Source organism: Rhinolophus ferrumequinum, chromosome 4 (assembly GCF_004115265.2).
Source record: "Rhinolophus ferrumequinum isolate MPI-CBG mRhiFer1 chromosome 4, mRhiFer1_v1.p, whole genome shotgun sequence".
NCBI classification, from domain to species: domain Eukaryota; kingdom Metazoa; phylum Chordata; class Mammalia; order Chiroptera; family Rhinolophidae; genus Rhinolophus; species Rhinolophus ferrumequinum.
The window spans coordinates 71,288,823-71,314,507 of NC_046287.1; the positions used below are offsets into that span (position 1 = coordinate 71,288,823).

Consider the following 25,685-nt stretch of genomic DNA (forward strand, 5'->3'; position numbering starts at 1 on the left):
TGTGATCTGCTTTTCTAGTCCACATGAGGACAGTTTATAAGGAGGGAATAGACACAGACCTGGGAAGCCTATCCCTGAGCCAGTGCTAAGGAAGAAGGAATTCAGAAGGCGTCCTCAGAAAGTTGTTCTTTGGGTAAAAGTGCTTTCGGTCACCATTTCAAAACTTTGTAAGGAGTTTTCCCTCAGTCTTGTGAGAAATGACTTATTTAGTTTCATCTGCCAGAGTCGGGAGGTTTTGGGTGGCCTCTGATCAGGGCAAGTTCCAGAGACACAAGGTCGCTCAAGTGGCAACCTACTGACTGCTAGAGTTCTCGCGTGAACTTCTCAATCTAAAACTGTATCTCCTTCGGGCCAAACTCCTGTTTCCCTTTATGTTTTCTATATATAATGTAGATTTACCCTCTGACTGGTGACATTTCCCAGAGACAATTTGTAATTGCAGTGATTATTGGGGGAAATTTTTCACAGTAGTGAGACGTTTATATGATAGCTCCTTTGGAACAAAATGAGAAGAACCCTCATGGAGAGATTATCTTGTCCACAACAGAAGATCATTTCATGTAGAAGACTCACCTTCCATTTCATTTCCATACTTCAGGGTTCAATATACCCTGGCTTTTCAATTTTATGGCTTGACAAAATTGTCAAAGACTCTCTCTTTAGTGTGCATATATGTTGAAATGGGTTTTCTTATATCTAAGCTTTGTCTCCTCTCCTTGTAGACAGGAGATAATAAGCCCTTTACAATGATAATTTAATAATTTGACTTTGTATCTATTTCTGTTCCTCTCCCTCTCTTTTTCTGGTGCTTGGGAAATTTTACAGAGCAATATATTAGAAAAATCATTTTTCTTGGTATGCATGCACTCTGGGAATATCTAGTGTAGACAAACACTGTGTTAATTGTGGCATTATTTACAATAGCCAAGAAGTGGAAGAAACATAAATGTCCATTGATAGATGATTGGATAAAGAGGGTATAGTACATATGTAAAACAGAAAAGTATTTGGCCATAAAAAATAATGAAATTTAACCATTTGCCACAACATGGATGGATCTAGAAAATATTACACCAAGTGAAATAAGTCAGACAGAGAAAGACAAATACCACATGATTTCACTTATATGGGGAATCTAAAAAAACAAAATAAATGAATAATCAAAACAGAAACAAACTCATAGATACAGAGAACAAACTAATGGTTGCCAGATAGGAGGAGCGTTAGGGGGCTGGGTGAAAAACATGAAGGGATTAAGAAGCACAGATTGGCATTTATAAAATAGTCATGGAGATATGAAATACAGTAGGGAATATAGTCAATAATTCTGTAATAAATATGTATGGTCCCAGGTGGGTACTAGACTTATCCGGCGGATCACTTTATAAGTTTTGTAAATGTCTAACCACTGTACTGTACATCTGAAACTAATATAATATTAAATGTCAACTGTAATTGAAACTTTTTTTTTTTTAATTTAAATGCAGTGTCATTCAGGGACTCTGGTCCTGCTCCCTGCATATCCTCACAGTATATGGTGAGGCCAAAAAGTAACAACACCCACGGAGCCATAGATAGGGGAGTCATACCATTATATACTCGCTGGTGGCTGGGTTGGAGATACAAAAGCAAACATCCACCGGTACCCCAAACAAGGGGTCTTCCTGCACCCCAGTCTCGCTGGTGGCCGGGTGAGACACACAGGAAATAGGATCCACCCAACCCACAATCTGTTGTCCGTTGTCCGGTTTTCTGCCTGCCAACCAACCAAACAACCAATGCAGTCATGGCAATTATACTAACCAATTAGGCTAAAGGCTAATTGGTTACAGCTGATGACCAACCAGTCACAGCAGATGGCCATCCACACTACCAGAGCCAGCACCTTTCCACGTGATGCTGAGAGCCTGGAAACTGCTCTCTGGGGCTCTGTCCCCACAGGCAGAAAGGAAAAATAAAACAATAAAAAAAATAAAAGAATTAAACATTAAGCAAAAAAACATAGTATTGTGTTACATTTGTTTTAAAAATTGTGGAGAATGAAAAGTGCATTGACTTAATAGTCTTCATTACTATAATTATGAGATTAAAAAAAGAAGACCTTAGTTCTAATAAACAAGAATAACTTAGGGAATTATTTAAAGAGTCTGTAAAATTGTTTACCAAATAAAAATACCAGCACAATATTTAGATTTATACAAAGCCACATGGTTTAAATTTCACATGGTTTAAATTTCCAAAACTGGTTTCATAAGTTAACTATTACTGTTTTAATGACTTAAAAAAAAGTAACTGTAAATAGAATGATAATAATGGATGTCTTTTTTAAAGTTTAATTTCATGAAATTCTTACAATGCTGCCAATCACAAGGACTTAGTCTGGTAACTAAAATTGTGTTTCAGTTTCTTAACTAACTCTAAGACCTTAGACTATTCAGGATTGTAGCAACTCCTGTAATGGCCACAGTAGCTATAAATTTAATTTAATTAAAATTAAATAAATTAAATATCTAGTTCCTCAGTTGCATTAAGCACATTTCAAGTTCCCAGTAGTCACGTATGGCCAGTGGCTACCATGTTGGATAGTATAGATGTAGAACATTTTCATAATCATAGAGTTATATTGATAAAACTGCCTTAGATATATAATTAAGCTAACAAGTAAATAATCTTTGGGTGCCTGGATAATTTTTAAGTAAGAAATAGGAAAGAAAGACATTCATCATTGTGGGGACAGAATCCCAGAGAGCAGTTTCCAGGCTCTCCACCTGACCTGGAAAGGTGCTGGCTCAGGTAGTAGATACCATCAGCTGTAACCAGTTAGCCATTAGCCACTGATATAGCTGCCGTGGTTGGTTGGTTGGTTTGTTGGCAGAAAAGAGGATGGCAGATTGCGGATCGTGTGGCTCCTGCTTCCTGTGTCTCCAACCCTGCCACCAGCAAGACTATAGTGGTATGACTCCCCTATCTATGGCTCCGTTGGTGTTCCTTTTTGGCCTCTCCATATTCTGTGTTCTAGTGTGGGGAATGGGACCAGACACCCCACATGACAATTACTAAAAAGGTTCTGCATCCAATTCCAATGTGTGAGGGGTTTTTTCCACAGCACCAAGCAATTCTTAAGACACCAGTTGGCTGTCCTACAACTCTACTCAATTCTGACACTACCTGTGTCAGACTCCACAGATTAAGGGCTCAGTCCTACGAGACTGTCTCCCTCCTGACCCCCCTTCAAACTCCATTCACAAGCCCGTGTTAACACCATCGTTCATTTTCTGATTGATAGGGGCAAATGAACTTTCAGTGGTAAGAACAATGAGTAACATATGACTAAGCGTTTATCAATGTCCCAGTTTCAGTTCACACTCACAGAATGATGGCTTTTGGTGGAGCAGTTCCTGTACAGGGGGTGTTGCTTATCAACCACACAGGGGTATGATCTATCAAACAGTACAATCAACACAGGGGGGCTGCTTGCTCTACAGGCGGTTTTGGAGTCCAAAAGGGCGTACGTATACCTTATAAGCAGCTTCAGAGCTAAAGCTGCAAATATCTAAATGTTGGGCCATGAGTTAAGATATTAAAGTTCTTATAAGTCCCCACACCTGTGTTTCTGACCAACTGGCTATATAGATTGGAAGTTCCGACGACTCTCTCCTTGGGTTCTATTGATTTGCTACAGTGGTTCATAGAACTCAGAGAAGGATTTCACTTACTAGATCACTGATTTATTACAAAACGATATAACTTACGAGAAAGCCAAATGGGAGAGTTGCATCAGGCAACATTTGGGGAAAGGGGCGCAGAGCTTCCATGCCCTCTCCAAGTATGCCACTTTCCTGGAATCTCCATGTGTTCTCCAAACAAGAAACTCTCTGAAACCCATCCTTTTAGATTTTTATGGAGACTTCATTATATAGACATGATTGATTAAATCATTGGCTATTGACAATTGATTCAACTTCTAGCCCCTCTTTTTGCCTGGAGGTCAGGGGGTGGGACTGAAAGTTCCAACCCTCTCATCACGTGGTTGGTTTTCCTGGCAACCAGCGCCCATCCTCAGCTGGATTCCAAAAGTAACCTCTGTAACAATTGACTCCAAGTGGCCAGGACTTGATTAACAACTGATAGCTTCCCTCAGTTTTGTCCCTGTTTTCAACTTAGGACCAACTAGAGGAAGCCGAATCACATAAGCTAACCAATCACATAAGATGCCCTTTTTCTAGTTAGTCTGTCTGAAGCATTCTCACACCAATAACCTTCAATTAGGGCACACATGCTGTCTTTTTCTGCTATTAATCTTTTCTGCTCCTCTGCCTGCTTTTGAGTCTTTGCCAAAATTCAGGTGATGGTGGCTACTCCCTTACTGTAGCAAGCTCTGAATAAATACGCTTTGCCTGTTCTCATTTGGTTGATCTTCATTTATTATCACATAAACCCTAATGCATTAGATTTGTATCTGGATTCTCATGTTGTAAAATTCATTCATATTATGTATAGATGTCATTAGTTCATTTTTATTTATATGATTGTATCACAAATTATTTGTTACTGTTGATGGATGTTTGGTGTCTTCCCAGCTTTGGACTTTTAGGAATAACACTGCTATGCAAATTTATACATGTCATTTGTTAAATACAGTATATGTCTATTTGGTACTGCTAGGTCATAGGTAGATGTACTCAGCTGTAGTAAATACTGCCAAACTGTTTTTCTAGGTGGTTGAATCTCTTTACCCTCCTAACAGCTGTATAATCAGGTAGCATTTTATCCTAATATAGTATTTATATACTAATATGCTCATAAGTCTTTTATTGGATTTTTGTGCTTGAAAGTCATTTTTCTCTGCAAAAAAAGAGTTGTATAAATTGAAATTTGATTTAAAAAAATTTCTGTGACTATAAGGCTGGCTATATTAAAATTTATCTTTTGCACTGAGTTATCACTGGTTATTAGTAGTATCTAATTGATAAAAATAACAACCTATATTATGAATTTGAGAAAATATTAATAAACATAAAAAGAAAAATGGTACTAGGAAGATATTACTTATGGAAATAATTTAAGTTTTTAAAAATTTAGTTAACTTATCTATGGATAAATATTATTACTCAAATGAGATAATATTTAGTCTAACTTTATTCTTATTTTTAATTTTTGTTTATTTTAAGTGCTAAGAAACTGTGTTCACAATAAATAGACAGGAATAGAAGGTGTCTATTATCACAATATCACTGAATTCTTTGAATTTCTTTTGAGTAATGTAACAACAATTGCATAGCATTTTATCCCCAAAATGATGTTTAAATTATCTGAAGCTGACAACTAGATTATGTTCTTTCAATACTGTTGAAAGTGAAAAAAATGAAACCTCTGATTAACAAAAAGATTTTTGTTAAGTCATTAGATTCACTTTTTCAACACCTATGCAAATACTTAGAACTATCCTTTTGTTTGCTGCCTAGGCTTCCTCTTCCTTTCCTTTCTTTTGTTTTTATACGCCGTGGGGCAGCACGCCTTAGCACAGCGATCTGGATGGGTGGAAGAGATATCTTTCTTTTGCAAAGAGAGAAAAGGTAATTGTCCTAAGAAAGCTTTGGGCAAATAGAAAAACTAATAGCCTTCACCTCATGCACGTTTTCCAAGTCAATCAATTTTAGGAAAGTACACGTGGGAGTTGAAATTTGAAAATGATTTCTCTTAAAACCAATTGACTATGTAGTCCTTGGCACACATTCCAGTTTGAAGGGTGTGCTGTGTTAGAGCAAGGATAAAGGGTTTAATTTGGCTATGAGCTATTATCGATAGTTTGGACCTCATTTTGAACCTAGTGAAGAGCTACTGAAAGTCTGTGGACTAAAACCAGCGATATGATTAGTGCTGTACTTGAGGGAATAGAGAATGGATGGATTCACCCAATCATTCAACAAATGTACTATTCTGTGTAGTGTGGATTCAAACACAGAGATAATGAAGCCTCTGCCTTTCTGTAGTTTATATTACATTCTAATGGGAAAAGATAGTTAAACGAACACAAAAGCGTAATGTCAGTGAGGGATAGATAGTATCAAAAAATGTAAAACAGGGATTATTCTGGACAGTGTGGATATAAAACCCGTCTCATGGAGTTTACATCTTAATGGGAGAGACTAGAAATAAATGAAAACAAGAGCATAATTTTCAGGTAGTGATAGGTACTATAAAAAAAAGTTAAGTGGTGTGTGGGTAAAGGGTTTTATTTTTTAGAAAGGGTGGTCTGAGAGATGAAGAGATGACATATTAGGAGATCTGGGCTTTGACCTGAATAAAATGATCAAGTATGATATGTGAAAGTTTACTATGTGAAAAGAGTTTCACCAATTAAAACAACACTGTGAAGGCCAAAGGCAGAGTATGCTTGTCATATTTAAGGAAAACAAGAAAGCTACCCTAGCTGGAGCAGAGTTAGAAAGCTCAGAAAAGTAGGAAAGGAAGTTGAAAAGGTAGCCAGGTGCAAAGTGATGTAAAGTCCTGAAGGCATGGAAAAGACTGCTTTTATGCTATAGACAGAGAAAATGCTTTGCACTGATTTATGTATGAAATGGATCACTCTGGCTGCTTTACCAAAAATGGAATGCAAGAAGCAGGATTAAGACATCTTGGATTAGGCTGGTAGAGGAGAATGATAAAATTATAAGCAAGGGAAAGAGGATGGACTAATAATGATGTCTAATGTCTTTCTAATGAATGCTAGAGTTACAAAAAGGGAAAAAGAAGACATATTCCTAAGACACTGGAGGCAGAGTAACCTGGAAACTGAATATAGACAGCATCATAGTTGGAGAGAATGGAGGAAACGGAAGGTAGCTCTGAGGCTCTGAAAATTGGCAATTAGGAGGGCAGTGGTACCATTAATTACAATAAAGAAATTAAGATCAGTTTGGGAAAGGGACAGGTAATAGATTTTGATGATAGTGAGTATATCTCAGTGAAGATGTTACGCTGATGTTTAGACTATAAATTTACTCGTCTCCAAATAGAACTTGAGGCCACTTTCACAAGTCTCAAGGAAAATGCAAGGAGCTATTCTTTGGGAGTGATAAGTACTACAGGCAAAAATGCTCCCATAAGAATTGGTAATCAAAAGCCTGAGAGAGAAATTTATTTGTAAATTCCTTTTTAAAAGCTGGCATTGCACAGTATATAAGAATGGTTATGGAGTTAGACTGCCAAAGTTGAAATTCCTGCTCCACTCTTTTCTGGTTACATATTTTTGAATTACATTTTCTGGTCTTTATTATCTGAAAATTGCTCTAATAGGACTTATCTGACAGGGTTTTTGTGGAGCAGGAGTTGTTAACCTGGAGTTCACAAAATTTCATAGCATCTGTGAACCTTTAATTGAAAAAAAAATCGTATGTCTATTAACCTTGCATGAAAATTTGTTTTCTTCAATTACGAAGGCAGGCAACAAAACAGTAGTACTAGCAGTATGCATTGCTTTGTTTCCTGTACAAATGATAGATATTTTCATGTCACAGTACAATGGTAGCAGATATTTAAAAATATTGTCATCACCACTACTTAAAAATTACCAATTTATTAAAATTTCTGTACAATATACTGCTAGACTGCATATGATTACAGAATTTATCTACTCACACCACTTAGTTGGTCAAGGGCCTCACAATTCTGTGCCTCTTGGTCAATCATCACATTGTGAGGTCTGAATGTTTATACCGTGGTCTTCACATCTACATTGTTTTCCAGTATTCCCAAAATACAAGTGTTTGTTGAACATAAGGTGGAGGGAGGTGAATTGTTTTAATTTTGATAATGGTATTATAATTGATTCATTTGTAATCCTACTTACTTGTTTTTTGTGTTATTTTAAGACTGGGTCAATAGGCTTTATTAGACTATCAAAGGCGTTCATGATCCAAGTGAAGAAATCTTAAGATAGAGGATTAAAAAGGTACATATGAAATACTAGAACAGTACTTGGAGGGTATCAAATATTCACTAAACGGCCTGCTATTGTTCTTAAAATGTGTAGAGAGCAGGAATTGAATTAAGTCCTATTCATTTTTGTGTTCAAAGCATCTAGTACATTGCTCTGCCCTTTGGTGGTCCATGAATGCTGAATGAATGAGCAAACGAATTAACAAAGTGGTGCGTACGCTGGCTCCTCAGTTGTGGCAGGAAACAGCTGTGAAGTTGTGGGCAGCTTTTAGGCATCCAGGCATTCTGGATTATGTTAGAGAGCTCCAAAGGGCTCAGTTTGTGAACCACCCGAGACTGCAGTTGGTTAGAGTGGCCAAGTCCTCATTAATTCCTCAAAGCTCTTCTCCATCTCCCAAAAAGGCAATTAGGTCTGTATGTGGCTCCAGGGAAAGTGTTGGACTAACTGGCCCCTCCCATACTCCTGGGACCTAGCATTGGCTTCAGTAGGTGGACAACCTTCGATTTCGCGCAGTGAGCGAGAGCATGGTACCCCACCGCAGTGCGGGTCTCGGGAAAACTCCGGCGGAGGGCGCAGGGCGCGGAGGCTGCTCCGTCGCCACGCCCACTTCCTGCCCCATCCCGGGCTTTTCCAGGTCCCCTCTCCCGGTGAACCGGATGCTGTCAGTTTCCTCCTCGGCGTCCTCGGCCGCCGCACCGGTACCTGGCGAAGCCGCAGGCACCCAGGAGGGCACAGGCAGGGGGCTCCTGGCAGCTGGCCTGGCAGGTGTAGGGCGCCGGTAGGAGCTGGGCGCGCACGGTTACCGAGCGTGGAGGAGACACTGCCCTGCGGCGATGGGTGCCAGGGGCGCTCCTTCACGCCGGAGACAGGGGGGGCGGCGGCTGCGGTACCTGCCCACCGGGAGCTTTCCCTTTCTTCTGCTCCTGCTGCTACTCTGCATCCAGCTCGGGGGAGGACAGAAGAAAAAAGAGGTAGAATGAATCCCTTTGGCCTTTCCCCGTGGGCTCAGGGGGGCTGGGGCGGCCCAGGGCGTGCCTGGGCGAGCCCTGTTGCTAAGCAGTCCTGCCGCGTTGCTAGGCAGCTGGGCCATCCGGCAAGAGCGTTGTTGGCTTTGGGGCGGGAGCCAACTGAGCTGGAAGCCTTTGGGCCCCACTGTTTCAGTTGTGGGGCTAGACCAGTGTTTTCTCAAAAAACAGCGAGGCATCCCTTTGCGTCTCAGCATCTCACACCTTTCAGATCCCGGGGCGCTTTTAACCCTAAGTTGGAGGCGGACCTTCTGGCGCTTGAGTCACTAAAAGGGGTGTGTTGAATGTGAAGAGACCCATTAGGATGTAGTAAACCTACAGGAACTGTTTGTTCCTTATTTTCATTACTCTGCTCCCTTTGCTATCCGTTTCTAGAGGCAACACCGTATTGAGAATGTGTCTTAAGTTATTCTGTATTTTTAATTGTATATTTTTATAGCAATATATAAATATATACATATATGTAATTATGTTGAACTCAATGTATAATTGTGAAAGTAACCTCACATTAAGTTATGAAGATTTACTTGTGAAGGTCAGATCACCTGATTTCAATCTTAGTTCTCTAATAACTGATAAGGGCGAGAGTTGAAGTAACTGACTATATTTAAAGTAGTTGTGGATTAATTTGTGAATATCGGTTATCTGTCTTTACCTTGGATAGTCGGTCTAGCAGAATCAGAAAAAAAATATTTTGGAAATGTAAGGTGTCTAACTGTACATCATCGTAGTAAGAGAATTCTCTTTATATAATACGAGACTGTTTTTCCTGGTGAAGTTTCACATACATGTGGCTCAAAATCTAATTTAGGTTTCACATATTACCACAATTTTCTTGATGGTTGGGTAGAGAGAGTGAAAAAGAGAGCCTCACACAGATTCTGATGCTTTTTCTCTACGCTTGCCTGAAACCACTCTGAACTCAGTATCAACTTCTTCCCTTTAGCTTTTTAAAAGTAGGCCATACAAAATTCTTGTGGAGTTCTGGTAAGAGGATTAAAGAAGAACCATTGTTAAAACTGCCTTTTCAAATATAAATTAAAGATATGTTTTTTAGCATTTGATATGTATATACCACATTCCAGGAGTTTTAGATTTCATAGTTTTTCTTGAGAAAGGGAGGAAATTAAAAAAGTAGTTTTTTTTTTTTTTTTGTTGATTACCAAAGCAGACGGTAATATAAAAAAAACGATGAGGGACTGTATGAATATTGTTTTATCTCCTACATAGACCACTGTGACCTCAGTAACTTTCAGTTAAAAGAAAAACAAAAAAACTGAAAAGTCTAAAAAGTGTACATCATCAGAGCATTTTAGCATCTCCAGTTATAAGACTACTATAACATGCAAAAACGTTTGTTAATTTGGTATAATTATAAATTACGATAACATGGTTCTATTGAAATATTTTTTGTGATCTCTTCTAATACTGGATGAAAAACAGTGAACGAGAAAGTATAACAGTTGGAACTTAGCTCACTATACATATTACTGACATAAATACCAGAGTGGACTTGGCATGAATGATGTATTCCTTCAATTTGGGAAGCCAAATTGAAGTCTAAAGTTAAGCCTGGAATCAAGAGTGGACATTAGTTGGTTTATGACAGAAATAGTTACCACAATAGGTTTTTGAGTCAGATGGTCCAGTTACAACTCAGCGCCTATCTAATTGTATGACATCAGGCAAACCACTTAAGTTCCCTGAATTTTAGTTTCTTTGTTTTAAAATACAGATATAATACCTACATCTCAGGATTGTCATTAGGGTTAAATAAGACTGTATATATATAAAGCGCTTAGTGCAACGTTTAGAATGTAACAAATCAATAATTGGTAGCTGTTATGTGTTCCTCACTTAAATGAAAGCATTAGACATGATGAGATCATAAAATGTGATAAAAAATTTTGAATTAATTGTTTTTGCTAAATAAACTGACTTTATAATTATAAATTACATAGTTACTGGAATAAATTGTCTATTACTTATTTTATAGTGAAACACTAAAAATTCCAAACTCTTGCATTGTTTGAGAACTTCCCAGGAAATTTTGTGTCATGGAAGAATTAGTGGTATGGATTTCTGTGTGTGTGTGTACACATATGTGTATATATGTTTCTTGATGAAAATATTTTTATTAAAATGTAGTTTTGTTAAATTCTCTAAGAATATAGTCAAGAGAAATAGTGAATAGGCCAAGAAAATTGACTAGAGATTTTTGTAGTCACTTTCCTTAATTACATTGCAGACAATCATTAAAAACTAATTTTTGAATCCTCACTTGTGATATGACTTTGTGGGAAACTAGCTTCTTGGCAGTGTATCATTTGCTTTTCTAGTACATCATGGGTTTCCTTTATTTTGATGGTTTCTCTATTTCTCACATTGTTAACACTTATCAACTAATCACCATTATTTAGAATTGTTTTAATCTACAATGAACTCTTCTGATAATATAAAAAGAGCTCAAATTCTGTAATTATTTCCAGTGGACTGACTTTGCCATCATCAAAAGCAGCTGTTATAATAATTTATCCTTTCTGCAGGAAAATGATTAGCTATAATCTGCATGGATTAAGAAAGGATGAAAGTGAGTTTCTGTTCCATCTTTTTTTCCCCCAAAACTATACCTTCTACATTCCCTAACACTAATTAAAGCATTTTCATACATCTATTTGCCAAAGCCAGAAAGTCAGGCACGTTTTAGTCTCAAATCTTTAAGTGTGAATTTTTTTTACCGCTCATGTCCCCACCCCAGCTAAAGATACCCCCAAGGCTTTTCTGACCAATGACCGACAGGGGTACTGTTTAAATATTGTTGAAATGCCTATAAGATGCAATCCAAAGTAATCTGCATGCTATTTAGAGCTTTTCCTGAGTGAGCCTTTGTCTAACTTTCCTGTTTATATCTTACCATTCTTACATGCGTCCCTCCAGTGTCAGTTTAGGCAAGTTATGCCCCTGCCTACCATTTTAGAGGAGGGACTCCTCATTTTTGCTCACATAGCTGTATCTCCATGTTTATTTCTCTACAGCACTTACAGGAATTTTTGTCTATTGTCAGTACAGATGAGACCTTGGTGGTAGGTGGCTGAAGTGAAGTGGAGGTTCATTATTGGAAATTATGAGGATAGGAGATGAAAGAAGAGGGTGTAAGATTGTTTATGTGGACTTTATCCATTACTCAGAATAATGGGAGGGTGAAAGGTAGTGACCAAAAGTTCACTAGATGACAGTGTCTAAACAAGGTAGATGATGTTATACTTTTAAGGTATGGCTCCTAAAGGAACAGGAGTTTTTACGTGAGGATACAAAACTAAGAGGGTGCTAACTCTACCCTTGTTCCTGAGTGAAAGTTAAGGGGAATGAATGGTTTCCATTTTAGTAGCTCTAGGGTTCTGACAAAGAGATTAAGGGAACACTGATTACAGATGTGTAAAATGTGAGGAATTAGTTGTGATTTTGAAAATTTTACATAAACGTTTTTCTTTGATTTGATGTGACAGTATTGCAGTCCTAAAATGAGAAATTGCAGGCGAATAATGGCAACCTTCATTTCTCTCCTATCTTATTTTCAAAGTCTCAAATCAGTTTTCTAATGTTATGACATTTTTATGAATCAGATAAACTCGTGTTTTCAGTATTTCGTAGATGTATGGAATATTGCTTCTGTTTAAATGATCATGTAGAAATTTGGCAACATTTGATACCTTACAAATTGCAGCCTTTTGTTTAAGCAGTATCAACTTTAGCTAAATTTCTTATAGACTGTCTCAGCTATGGATCATTTTATGAGATATGTCAGTTTCAATTTATAGTTCTGTGATTAAAAATATCAATACTGTATGATTTCTGGATACAAATTATCAAAACTATTAGTAAATAGAGGTAAGAGTCAATTTTTCAATAAGCTTTAATACCTAAGAAAGAAATGGAAAAACAACAGCAATAACCATGAGGCAGGAGTCTCTGGCTTCAGAGATTTTGGAGATAAAAACTCTTTCCAGCATTTTCTTACAAACTGGAGTTTCAATGCAGAATTACTGCCTGAGGTTAAACACTGCAGTGATTTACCCATCAGTGTTGTCTCATGAATTTCTTCTGAGATATTATTTGTAGATTGCATATAAAATGTCCTGTTCTAAAATCTTTATCTCTTAGAAAGTGTGGTGTAGGTAATAATAGAACTGCTTAGCAATTGATCTATCATTTTACATGGTTCTCTTAAGATGAATAATCCATGATGACCATTAAGAAATTGGATATAAATGCAAAGGTGGTTTGTTAGTATATTAGTTTTCTATCCTTGCATAAGACATTACTGCAAATTTAGTGACTTAAAATAACACTCATTTTTTTAATCTCATAGTTTCTATAGGTCGGATGCCTTGCATAGCTAGGGTTTTGTTTTTCTTTTATTGTTCAGGATCTGAAGAGGCTGAAATTAAAGTGTGGCTATGCTGTATTCTCATCTGGATCTCTAGGTCTTCTTTCCAGCTCATTCAGGTTGTTGGCAGAATTTAATTTCTGGCAGTCATAGGACTGAGTTCCTTATTTTCTTGTTAGGTATGTTCTTTCAGCTCTTTGAACCATCCTCAGATCCTCACCATGTGGTCCCCACCCTAGGCAGTTTAAAACATGGCTGCTTGCTTTCTTCCAGACCAGTAGGAATGCCTCTCTAACACTGAACTTGCTTCGAAAAATCTCACCTGATTAGGTTAGGCCCACCCAGTGTAATCTCCCTTTTCAGCAACTCAAAGTTAACTGGTTGGGGCCGTACATCTGCAGATCTTTGCCATATAAGGTAACAATTATGGGAGTGCTATTCCACCACATTCACAGGTATCATCCATACTCATGGGGAGGAAAATATATCAGGGTATGGGGTCATTGGGGATTATTTTGGAATTCTCCCTACTAAAGTGGATGAGCCTACACTTTGAGATATATTTTTTTTTTTATATCAGGGGTGCCAAAAAAATGTATACAAGTGGACACTTTGGTCAGTATTGCTCAAGCAGTAGTTCACCATAATCAGAAGTGTGTGGACACTGGTGGTAACCACGTTTAGCACCTCTTGTAATTGCAGAAGTCAAACGTGACTTGTATTCATCTTTTGTTATCGGTATATATTGAGTATTACACTTTTAATACAGTTTTACTTTCTTAAAATGTGTATACATTTTTTTGGCACCCTCTATGGCAGCCTATAAAATCAACATAAACAGGTATGATAGTTTACAGGACAACATTATTCAATATAAGACATTTAACAATGCCTATAAAATTGTATCAGTCACATGTATCAGTCAGGGTTCAATCAGAAGCAGATTCATAAGAAGATGAACATACAAGGATGTATGTTTGCACGTATCTGAATTTGTTATAGGGATTTGATGTTATACAATGGTGGGAGCGGGTTAAGTAAGGCTATTGTTTCAGTGTTTGCTGCTGGAGCTTGTGGTCCAAAGACAGCTGGGAAGGGAGGATGGCTGACTGTAAGGTGAGGAAGAATAAGAATAAGCTGAAACCTGTGAGGATGGAGTGAAAGCATCCTCAGAGTGATTTTAAAGCTCATTGTTCTAAAATTGCGTAGTACTGAGAAATCATTATTCATAAAAATATGTAGTTAGAAATGATAAGAATTATTTTAATCAGTTCACTCATCTTACCAATGAGTAGCCTCAGGATACCAATTAAACTGATAAAGAAGTTTGGAAGAGCAATAGATATTTTTCATAGGGAAACTAATAATTAACATTAAACATTAGAAAGAAATTAAGTATTTTATAGAAATCTTCCCCCCACCCATTACAGGATAAACCACTATTCTTCTATCTAATATTTACTTGCAGTTTCAAAATAAGAAAAAAATACTCATTTTGAATATTAAGTGTAGTGTTTTTTTTTAATTTTTAATTTTTATGGTTGCTACTCCGTGTGTCTCTATAGGCCTCATAGTAATGGACCCTGCCATTCCAAATTGTGCTTATTAATTATAGAGAGTATTAGGAAGATAGACGTAAGTTGAGACAGCCATATTGTTTTTGAGTTAACATTATTAGCAAAACTAAAAATTGATTTCTTGTCTTATTTGAAATATTTATAGTAGCACCTTACCTTCATTCAGTTGCCAACAGACTGGTATTATAAAAAAGTAAATTGTGGAATCCAATATCTACATTTTCATTACTAAGTCTGACTCGTGTAAGATTTAAAGATAATGCCTTAATAAAATTGACAATTTGTATGGCATTATCCTATGTTTTGAAAGATATATACATCTTTTTAAAAGCCGCTTTTGTTTGTGCATACACAATGATTCTCTGAACATATGTCAGCAGCTTTTAGAGAGCTACTTCTGTTGCTTTCCTTCTGTGGCTTTCATATTTTTATCAGATTTTATTATATTTTTTTCTAAATTCTGTGATGGTTTGCCCGAGTTGTTTACCACATCAGTTTTTTTTTTCCCTCCTTCACCGACACAAACTAGACTATGTTCTCCAGTTTCCTCCGCCTTTTTTAGGGTCATGTGACAAAGTTCTGGCCAGTGGAATGTGACTGGAGTGCTCTGTGTCATCTCCTGCCTGGCCCATGAAGATCTGGCCTCGGGTTGTGCTGATTGTCCTCTACCATCCTGCTCAGAGGACTCACCTGCACTGACTACATCACGAGCTTTCCTGTGAGGGTCTGTTACTGTGCCACTGAGATTTAGAAGGCAGAAAAGGAGGAGAAAGGCCACTGTTCTTCAGAAATAGTCCAGGTAGATTCAAGAAACCACTGTATGAATTTCCTATTGTTCCCGTAACAAATTATCATGGACTTACTGGCTTAAAACAACACATTTATGATCTGATAGTTCTGGAGATCAGAAGTCCAAAATCAGCTTCACTGGGCTAATGTCAAGGTGTCTGCAAAGCTGGTTCCTTCTGGAAGCTCTAAGGGTAAAATCCATTTCCTTGTCTTGTTCAGCTTCCAGAGGCTGCCTGAATTCTTCCTGATTCTTGCATCACTCCAACCTCTTGCTTGCATCCTCACCCCTACTATTGACTGAGTCTCTTGCTTTCCTCTCATAAAACCTAAATAGTTATATTGGGCCTGCTCAGCTAATGTAGGATAATCTCCCCATTTCAAGATCCTTTCCTTAATCACATCTACATAGTTCCTTTTAGCACGTAAAGTAACATACTCCAAGTTTCTGGGAATTAGGATATGAACATCTTGTGGGGTGGGGCATTGTTTAGCCTATCACAGCTATCCTCTTAGCTGTTGTAGACCAAGCTACTTGGTGGAAGCCTTCGAGAAATCTAAGAGCTCCAGGTAAACTCTTGACAATCACCTGCTTTGGTATTGTGCGCTGAGATTGTCCGTAGCGGCTTTCCTTACCTTAGTTTCTTGTGAGCTCTCCAGTGGTGCTCTAAGCTGCTTCTAAGTTCCTGCATTCAGTACCTCTATATTTGGAGCACGTGGAACACTTTCTGTTTTCCTGACTGAAGCCTGACTGATAAAAGCTCTTTTTGTATGACTGTTTGGCTATGTAAAGAGTGACCTGGAAAGCCGCATGTTGCAGATGGCAGAGCATCCGTTCTCCTGGAGTCCATGCCTGTGTGGGGAGTCTCCCTGCTGCCCTGATTTCTGCCCTGGAGTGCTGTGTGGATATAAGTCACTCAATTTGGGGCTCTATTTGGTGCTACAGTCCCACAGCCTAGTTTACTTTTAATAATAGAGATGCTGAAAACTAAATACTAAAACAAATCTCATCTCTTTCTGTATATTTAAACACACCTGGTTTCGAGCAGCACATTTTCCTTGTATTTACCTTTATGAATATATTGTACAAGGAAAACAGACTTCTAACATTTGTGTCCATCATTTGTTAACACATCACTGTCTCAGCCTCTGAACTAACTCAGTATGCGTTCTCAGTTTCCTCTCTGGACTACACTGTCGGATGATGGTGCTGTTCGCATATTTAGCACAGTGTGCTTTTGGCAATGTCTAGGCTAAAGCATGGGACTCAATAGCTGTTCTTTAATAGTATGCCCCTCTCTCCGTGGGATGCCACAGTTTTATTGCCCGTATATTTGCACCATCACATTTAACATGCTTCTAGAACTCAGGAGCAGATCTCAGGGGTTGGTGTTGTGAGGAATACAGCTTTAAAACCATAGCATCATCTCGTTTATTTTTCATAGAATTATTTTGAACAAGTGGTCTTGTTACCATTTTAAGAAAGGAGAACCTAACTTCAAGGATTTTTGTGCTAAGGTACCACACAGCTGGTAAGGGAAAGAGCTGTGCCTCAAACATGGGTCTTTTGCTTCTGAGTTCACTCCTGTTTCCATAAGGTATACCTCAGAGTAGGTACATGTACTTCTTTGCCTTGCCTCACAGAAGACACATATTCCTAAAAGTTGTCACATACGTCATATTTTGTTTTAGTTCGTACTGTGTTCTCCTTTGGCCTTCACTTAGTAATGGCTCCCACGGAGGGGTTTTATTGAATTTGCTCTTGACTAAGACAGTGGGGCAGCCAGTTGGGAATCCATGACAAAGATTCTAGTTACAGCTCTTTCAACTCTTAACTGTCCTCTTGGTTAAGCCATTCCATCTTTCTGGGTCACAGTACTTTTGTTAGTTAAAAAAATTAGAGTTGAGGTAGATCAAAGATGGCTTTCAACTTGCACACCTTGTTCATTTTAATGATGAATTGAAAAATACTTTGGGGCAGTAGGGGAAGTTTTATTTTCAGAAGAGCACTAAAGTTAATAATTTTTCAATTAAAAAAATTGTCTCTAACTTAATTGTTTCTTTAATTGGCCACCATTGATCACTCTCCTGGTGTTTTTATAGCACATTTTTAAAAATTCTGCCAATATTAGCATAATGTCCTTTACATTGTTCATCTTCAAATCTCCCATAGAACTTCGTCCAGTATCTTGCCCCGATTAGGTGTTTAATACTTAGGATAGTAGCAAATGCTTCTTAAGTATACAAGGTTCCCCTTTAACTGAAGTTAAATAGTACATGGAAAGAGGCCAGTTTATGAATCTAGTTAAAAGGAACAGTATTTCATAGGCATTAAAAAAAAAGCTTTGAAGTTATCTATATAAAATTAAATCAAAATTATGAAAATTCATTCATTTGATTATATGCTTAAAATTTAACTTTTAATTGCAAGTAGTCCTGATCTGTTAGGATAAATAATGAATAAGTGCTGATATTTTTGGTGTGATTTTTCTCAATAAAATTATGTGATAGCATGATGGACATCTTCAGTTAATGCTTGACTTCTGGAGCATAATTTTGGAGGTCATATTCACAATATGTTCAGGTTTACCAGTTTTCTCAGGGGCATCTTTCAATTATTTGATACCATATTATTCTTTTTTGAAGTACTTATATTGTTTTGTTTTTCTCTTTTTATATGTTAATTGTTATAATTCTGACAGTTCATCTGTCAGTCGTTTTACATATAATTTGAGTGGTTCTGCATCAGTTTTTAAAAATCAATCTGATAAAACCTTTATCCTTTTATAAGATTGCAGTCAAATGTGAGACTACCGAAAAAATAGTGTGACGTGGTTTTTTTGGGATAGATGCTAAGTTAAAATAAGAATGAATGTCTGTACAGGGACTAGTTTTATAAGTGGTTGGACATGAGTAGTATAACATATGAAAAAGTGTGATAAAAAAATATGGTGAATGTTTAAATTAAAAGAAAAACAAAAAACTCATTACAGTAAAAGACATATTGCCATTAATCCCCCTCAAAGTACTCCTCCTCACTTCGAACACACTTATCCCATCATTCTTGCCACTTTCTGAAGCAGTTCTGGAAGTCCTCTTTTGTGAGTGACTTAAGTTGCACTATTGTGGCTGCCTCCATGTCCTGAATCATTTGACTTTGGGGAAGAGCCAGAAGTCCCATTGTGCCAGATCTGGTGAATAAGGTGGTTGAGGATACATCGTAATGTTTTTATTTGACAGAAATTGCTGTACCAGAAGCGGTATGTGACACAGATCTTTTTCCATTATGATCACAAAATATGGTGAATGCTGCTGCCGAGTGCCATCCAGCTGAAAGGCAGGGATCTTCAATACAGGAAGCAGCACATCAAACCTTAGTAACTGTGTGACAAGTTTCAACTTGTTCAGTGCGGTCAGTCTGGTGTGAGCTACTGTTGAGAGAAGGTGTGTTTTAAAGTGTGCTGTAAGTCATCCTTCATCATGACAGTGCCCCGTGTCACACATCACTTCTGGTATATGGCAATTTCTGTCAAGTAAAACCATTGTGGTGTGTCCTCACCCACTTTATTTACCGTATCTGGCACCGTACAGCTTCTGGCTCTTTGCCAAAGTCAAAATGATTCAGGACATCGATGCAGCCACGACAGCGCAACTAAAGACACAAAAGAGGACTTCCAGAACTGCTTCAGAAAGTGGCAAGAATGATGGGATGAGTGTGTTCAAAGTGAGGGGGAATGTTTTGAGCGGGATTAATGGCAATGTGTCTTTTACTATAATGAGTTTTTCTATTTAAACATTCACCGTATTGTTTGATCACATCTCGGAAATAAATTTTGCCTCTCTATGTGTCTTTGCATTTTTGTGTGTGCACATATTAAGTACTTAGATAAGGAGCATCTCCTGTGGCACATACAGGACTGAAAGCTGCTATGAAATTGCTGAAAGGCTAGGTTGTGTTTGGGTTGCTGGTTAGGAGGGACACATTAAATAAGGTGTGGTACCTATTATTCTCTGTAGGTCTCCTCTCCTTTTCCTCTTTTATTTTCTTCTTAACAGCCCCTCCTCTGTGACCACATAGGTAAGTATATTACCAGGCTAGGATAGTCTTACTATTCATCCCACTTGTCATATTTGACACAGGATTGGGCAGGTGACATAGAGTCATTCACTGGGATTTTTCTAAGTGGAACTAACAATGAGGTTACTTGCTAATTGGCACATGAAATTAGAAGGATGTGATTTTAGGTTGCCTTTCACTTCTGGCATGAAAAACTCTGATGTGTAGAAACTAAGCAAATAAAGAGAAGAGATTTTCACCAATTCAGTAAATATTTGAGTACTAACTCTATGTCAGTCTTTGTTCTAAGTGCCCCCAATACAGAAATAAACAAAACATATAAAAACGGTTGCTCCCCTGGAGCTTCTATGGCTAGAGAGAATACTGACAACACCAGTCAAATTCTTGGATCTATTCATTCCTGAAACCAGACCTATCTACATCCTTCCGTGTTATGTATACTTACACAGTTCCTTTTCACCCAGGCTAGAACACGTTAGGCTTGTATCGTTTTTAATTAAAGGCATGTTGATAAATATGAAAGCCATTTACCATTTCTTTCAGCTTTCATTAGGAAGGTAATACAGAATTTAAAGTATATAAATAAATACAAATTGGTGAATTGGAGTAAAACTTTATCATGTATTTTCACACTTCAGGTTTTGGTAAATGGAGATTACCTTTTCCTTCATTTTTTTCTTATATTCTATTCCAGGCTTTAACCTCATGGTTTTCTGGTAAATCCCTGTGGTTGACTACTTTCTTTAGTAATTTTAGGAAAATGTAACTATTTACTAAATATTTCCAGGTAGACCTGACCTGCTTTAGACTTGACAGTTTCTTGGTGAATCACTTTTGAAGATTATTATTGTATAATTAATCATGCATTGAATGAGCAAAATTCGGGAAATCATTATAATTCAATCCCTTAATTTCTTTTATTACTATTATATATGATTAAGAATACATGAAACAGAAGTTTATTTGCACTCTTAAAATTAAGTTGTTGAAGTGTTTTTGTACTAGATGCTTCTGTATTTGGCACAGCAATACTGTGAGATACATACGCAGCTTAATTCTTTTAGTTACTCATTTGTTTCACTGTTCTACCTTCATTTTTATAGGTTTGTATTTTGGTACCTGCTGGAAAATTATGGGCAATTCATTTCCATTCAAAATATATACTCCTTAAATTTAGACTAAATTTAGACTAATTGAGGTGAGAATCAGAGGAAATTTTACCATATGAACTTGAGATAACAAATTGTAGCATAATGATAATGAAACTATCATTGTAATACATGCACATAAAGTTTATTTAATCTGTCTCAGAATATCTGTATAATTATCCTGACATCTGGAGCAGGGCACGGCCAGAAGGAGCCAGTTGTTTAGAAGTAGGGTGAACATGGAATTTATAGTCCAAACAAGGACACTTGAGAGTGAAAACCAGTTGCAATTAATAATTTTGGTGCGATAATAGGAGTAAGCTGGGACTGTCCCTGGCCTAGCTGGGACATATGATCTCCTGAGTTAGTTAGAAGAGGTTTAAAATGGATGTATGGTTAGTGTTGAATATGTTTTATGTTTTTGTTGATTGATTAGAATGATTTTATAGGAATCCTGATAGAAATTTCTTTCTCTTTGTATTTAAACACCACGTTACACTCTTGTGTACGACTTGTGATCCATTTAGTGTTGTACAAGAGGTTTGTGTGTATATATACGAGTGTGTGTGTGTGTGTGTGTGTATCATATAAAACTACATAAATTCAGATGTAGACTTACGCTTTTCCCCCTTGCTTTGTTACTCTAAAGAAAACGCAATCTTTTCATAGAGCAGCAACTACTAGTAGTTCTGTGCTTGGAAGAAGAAATTTCGAAATTATTTTAAAAATACGTCAATGTTTAGAATTAATGAAAACAAACAGTAATATTTACATTGTATTGGTATGTTTCAACATAGTTTATAATAAACCACTGGCAATAGCTACCATTTATGAAATACCTGCTATAGGCTATGCTGTAACTGTTTTATTTATTTATATATTTATATATATATATATAAATATATATATATATATTTATATATATATATATATTTATCTCATGTAAGCACAACAACCTACTACAATTTAATTTTATAGATGAGGTTCAGAGAGTTGAAGTTATTTGCCCCAAATCATGCAGTTAGCAGTTGTGCTGTTGTTCAGATGCAGAACTGACTTGCAAGGCGTTGCTCTTAATTAACTACTCTTCTATCTGTGCTTCTCATACGGAAGGTAGCAGAGGGAATGCATACCACGGGGGATCTGGCGGTCCAGCGTGAAGCCACCTGATTATTCAAAATATCTGTGAGCTTTTATATTAAAATATTCTGCAAACTTTGCTTTCTATTCCATTATTAGTTTATTTCTTTTTTTTTTATGTGATTGTCTATTTTTTGTATTCTCTTGTTGCATGTAACTGTTGCTTCAGGATGCGATATTGTTTTTCTTGGCACACTGACAAGTCACCCCAAGGGTGCCTAGGATTATTCTGTTTGAGAAACAAGAGAATCACAGCTATACTGCCTTCCAGTAGAGTCAGCATCTAAAGTTATTACAGTTTCAGCAATGCAAGGCTTACATATGTCAAGCACTTAAATAGTTCAAACAGCAGTGTGGTGGCAGCTGCCAGGTTGGCTTACCACACTTCCATAGATTCTGCTGCTAAGGAGACGGGGAGCCCAAGTGGATTTGGGTAGTTTATTACTCCAGACACAGCAGGCAGTATCAGTGACGTTCAGATTCACATGGGCTCCTTTTCCCCTCTCATCCCTCATCCCATGGGGTGGTGCTGAGGTGGGCCCTCCTGGATGCTGTGCTGAGGAACCCTGAGTTTAGGGAACCTTGGTCTTTTGAAGGGAGTACTAGAAAACCCATTCAACCTTTGCCCTGCCGGAGATACATATTCATTATTATAGATAGGAAACAAATCTGCTCTTTAACCCAAAGGGAAACCCTGTCTCTAGTTTCTTTTCTCTAGATTTTTTTTTAAACGTTATTGAAAAGGTATTCTGGAAGAAAAGCTGCCTCGGGACATGCAGACATTGGAGATTTGCCCCCAATGCCATCGTACAAACTTCCCTGGCAATTCCAAACATAAGGGGGAAAACAAAACAAAACAAAACAAAAAACCACCTAAGTACAGGTACAGAATGAAGAAGAAGCAGGCTAAGTCAATCATAATGAAGAAGCTGGCTAAGCCAATTCTTTCCTTAGGTAATTTTAGCTATTTCTATTGCCATTTTTGGGTGATATTTTGTTCCTGTAGTTTTTACAGTCTTTTTTAATCCGTTATCAGGCTTAGGTGGAAAGGAAATTCAGCATTTCCCTATTAAGGGAGAGTAACTGGCATTCTGATTGTTAATGCACTTTATTGTCACTTGCTAGTTATTTTTGCACTCACTTGATAGCTCGCTCCCTCTCTCTCCCTCTTTGCCTCCCTCCCTCCCTGGCATTCTGCACCCTCACCATCAAGATCCATAGAGATTTAACCTGCTGTATTCCTCATTGTGGTTACCAAAAGGGGATACAACTATGATTATAAGTGTAAATTCATTTAATGAGTATGGGAAAATTGCATAGGTTAGAAAATTGTCAGGAGGTATCATTCTTCTCTAGTACTCAACTTCTTTTCCTCTGTTTACTTGTCATCCTCCTCTCTTTTCTTCCTTAGGGTACTTAGAGTTTATCAGATTGTCTCTCTTGCCCAGGTCCTTTCTTAAAACTGAAAGTTCTTTTCTACTTTTATCAGGTAGGTTAAGGTGGGCTGGGAAAATAGATTTGGTTTAGTAAAGCATTCAGCTCCCTCTTAACCGCATGAGAGTAATTTACATGAGGATTATTCTTCTGGTAACTCTGCCACACAAAACTTGTTTTAGGGTTTTTGCTCAGTTGTTTCTGTAAGAGCCAGAGGTCATTTTGTAACTAACTTTGTCTTCATTCCTCTTGAGGATTTGGGAGGGCTTATACCATTGTCTCAGTCAGTTTAGGCTGCTGTAACAAAGCAGCATAGACTGACTGGGTGGTTTATAAACAACAGACATTTATTTCTCAGTTACCCGTCCAGTCAGGCTGCCAGCATGATCCAATTCTGGTGAAGACCTCTACCCCTTTGCAGATAGGCTGACTTCTCATTTTATCCTCATTTGGCTTAAAAAGGGCAAGAGAACTTCATGGGTCCTTTTTACAAGGCATTAATCCAATTCATGAAGACTCCACCCTCATGACCTAATACATTGGAAGTTAGGGATAATCACATCAGGAGTTAGGATTTCAACATGTGAATTTTGAGGAGGCACAAATATTCTGTTTTTTGCAACCACCTTAGAGAAATAGGTCAATCAAACATTATTTTAGCTAGATGTTATGCTTTGTGTCCAAATGGGTTTTCAGCTGGGTGTAAATCACTTGGAAAACATTTAGTGGGATCAGCCAATTAGAACCTAATAAGCAAGTCTAAATTCATATGTCCACTTGTAAGGAATGTGTCCTGCTGTGGAACTAACTATCCTAGTGTTACTATATTTTAAGGATTTTTTTTGAAGGAGAAAAAGTAGTTTAACTTACGGGATTTTTTTTCTCTACAGAACATTTAGTTTTGATGGAAATTTTTCTTGAATTTATTGTTTAGAAAAATTTTATATTGTAAGCTTAACTTATCAAAAGCAATTAGTGATTTTTTTAATATACTACATTTTCATTTTAAACGCACATTTTATGGGACGTAATCAATTGAATGATTTTTGTATACATACATATTTTTGTATATAAATATATATTGTGTATTTATTTCCTAATTATTTCCTAATACTGTGTGTATTAGGAAATCATAGAACTTTGGTAAAGTTCATTTTGTGGTGTTTGATTCTTAACACTTTGTTTTAAAAAGGACTAAAGCTCCCTTGTAAAGTGTCTAATGTGGTATTAAAAGACTACTGAGTGGAAATAATTTGATTTTGTTTTGCAATGACTATTTATACTTGTTATTTTTCAAGTGAAATGGAATCTTTTCATGGCAACTAATTAAAATATTAAGAACTTAAATATGTATGTGTGCACATACATTGTTACATTAATTAGGAGGACAAAATATACTTTTCCTTTTCAAAATTCCTTTTCAAAGTATACTTCAAAAAAGAAGTATACTTGTTTTGCAAATATATAATTCATATTTTTGATGGAAATGATGTTTTAGACTTTTGCAAATAGTCTAGATTTAAATGAACTTTACCCTAGATTTAAATGAACTTTTAATCTGAGAAAGGGTTATAAAAGTGAATCAGAAATTTATGAATGCATTGCTTTTCCTATCAGGGTGTGAAAATAGAGCTAAATTAAATTTGTTGTTTTCCTTGAGAATGAGACTTAAACCAGTGTTTATAAATTCTTGTTTTTGATGTAGTGCCAACACCTTTCTTTACTACTTGTACACCCAAATGGGTTGAGGATACCTTCATGCCATGAGAAAGTATGCTTTGACCACTTTGAATATCTACAACTCTTATGTTTCTAAAAATTCATATTAACATTTTTAAATTGGTAATTAAATAATGAAAGATTAAAGGTAAAAATGCTATAAACAACTTGTAAGGATACACATAGCTGGGTGACCCTATAATTAATTGATCATCAGAATGGGAAGACATTCGGGAAGGAAAGGGGATGCTTTCCCCATGTTACCCCATGTTACCCCATGGCAACGGAATAAACTACGACTGTTACCAGCACCATTACAAGCATATCTAATGAAAACAGTCTGAATCGTGTTATTTATTAAAGACAACATAATTGGTATATTTTGGTTTAGATATTTTTAAAAAGCAAATCTGCCGTCTTACACAGTGGATGCTAGAGTTAATAATCAA

General features: G+C 37.0%; 1 protein-coding gene across 2 annotated transcripts in view; it reads left to right on the plus strand.

Moving 5' to 3' along the window:
* Window positions 1–8,565: 8,565 nt before the first annotated feature.
* Window positions 8,566–25,685, plus strand: part of TUSC3 (tumor suppressor candidate 3) — a 149,615-nt gene continuing 132,495 nt past the window's right edge. The window contains exon 1 of one of the 2 annotated variants that reach the window (XM_033105008.1): window positions 8,566–8,913. In XM_033105008.1, coding sequence (XP_032960899.1) covers window positions 8,776–8,913 — 138 coding nt within the window. In that variant the 5' untranslated portion in view covers window positions 8,566–8,775. The remainder of the gene's footprint in view (window positions 8,914–25,685) is intronic. The other variant, XM_033105009.1, reaches the window with a different exon arrangement.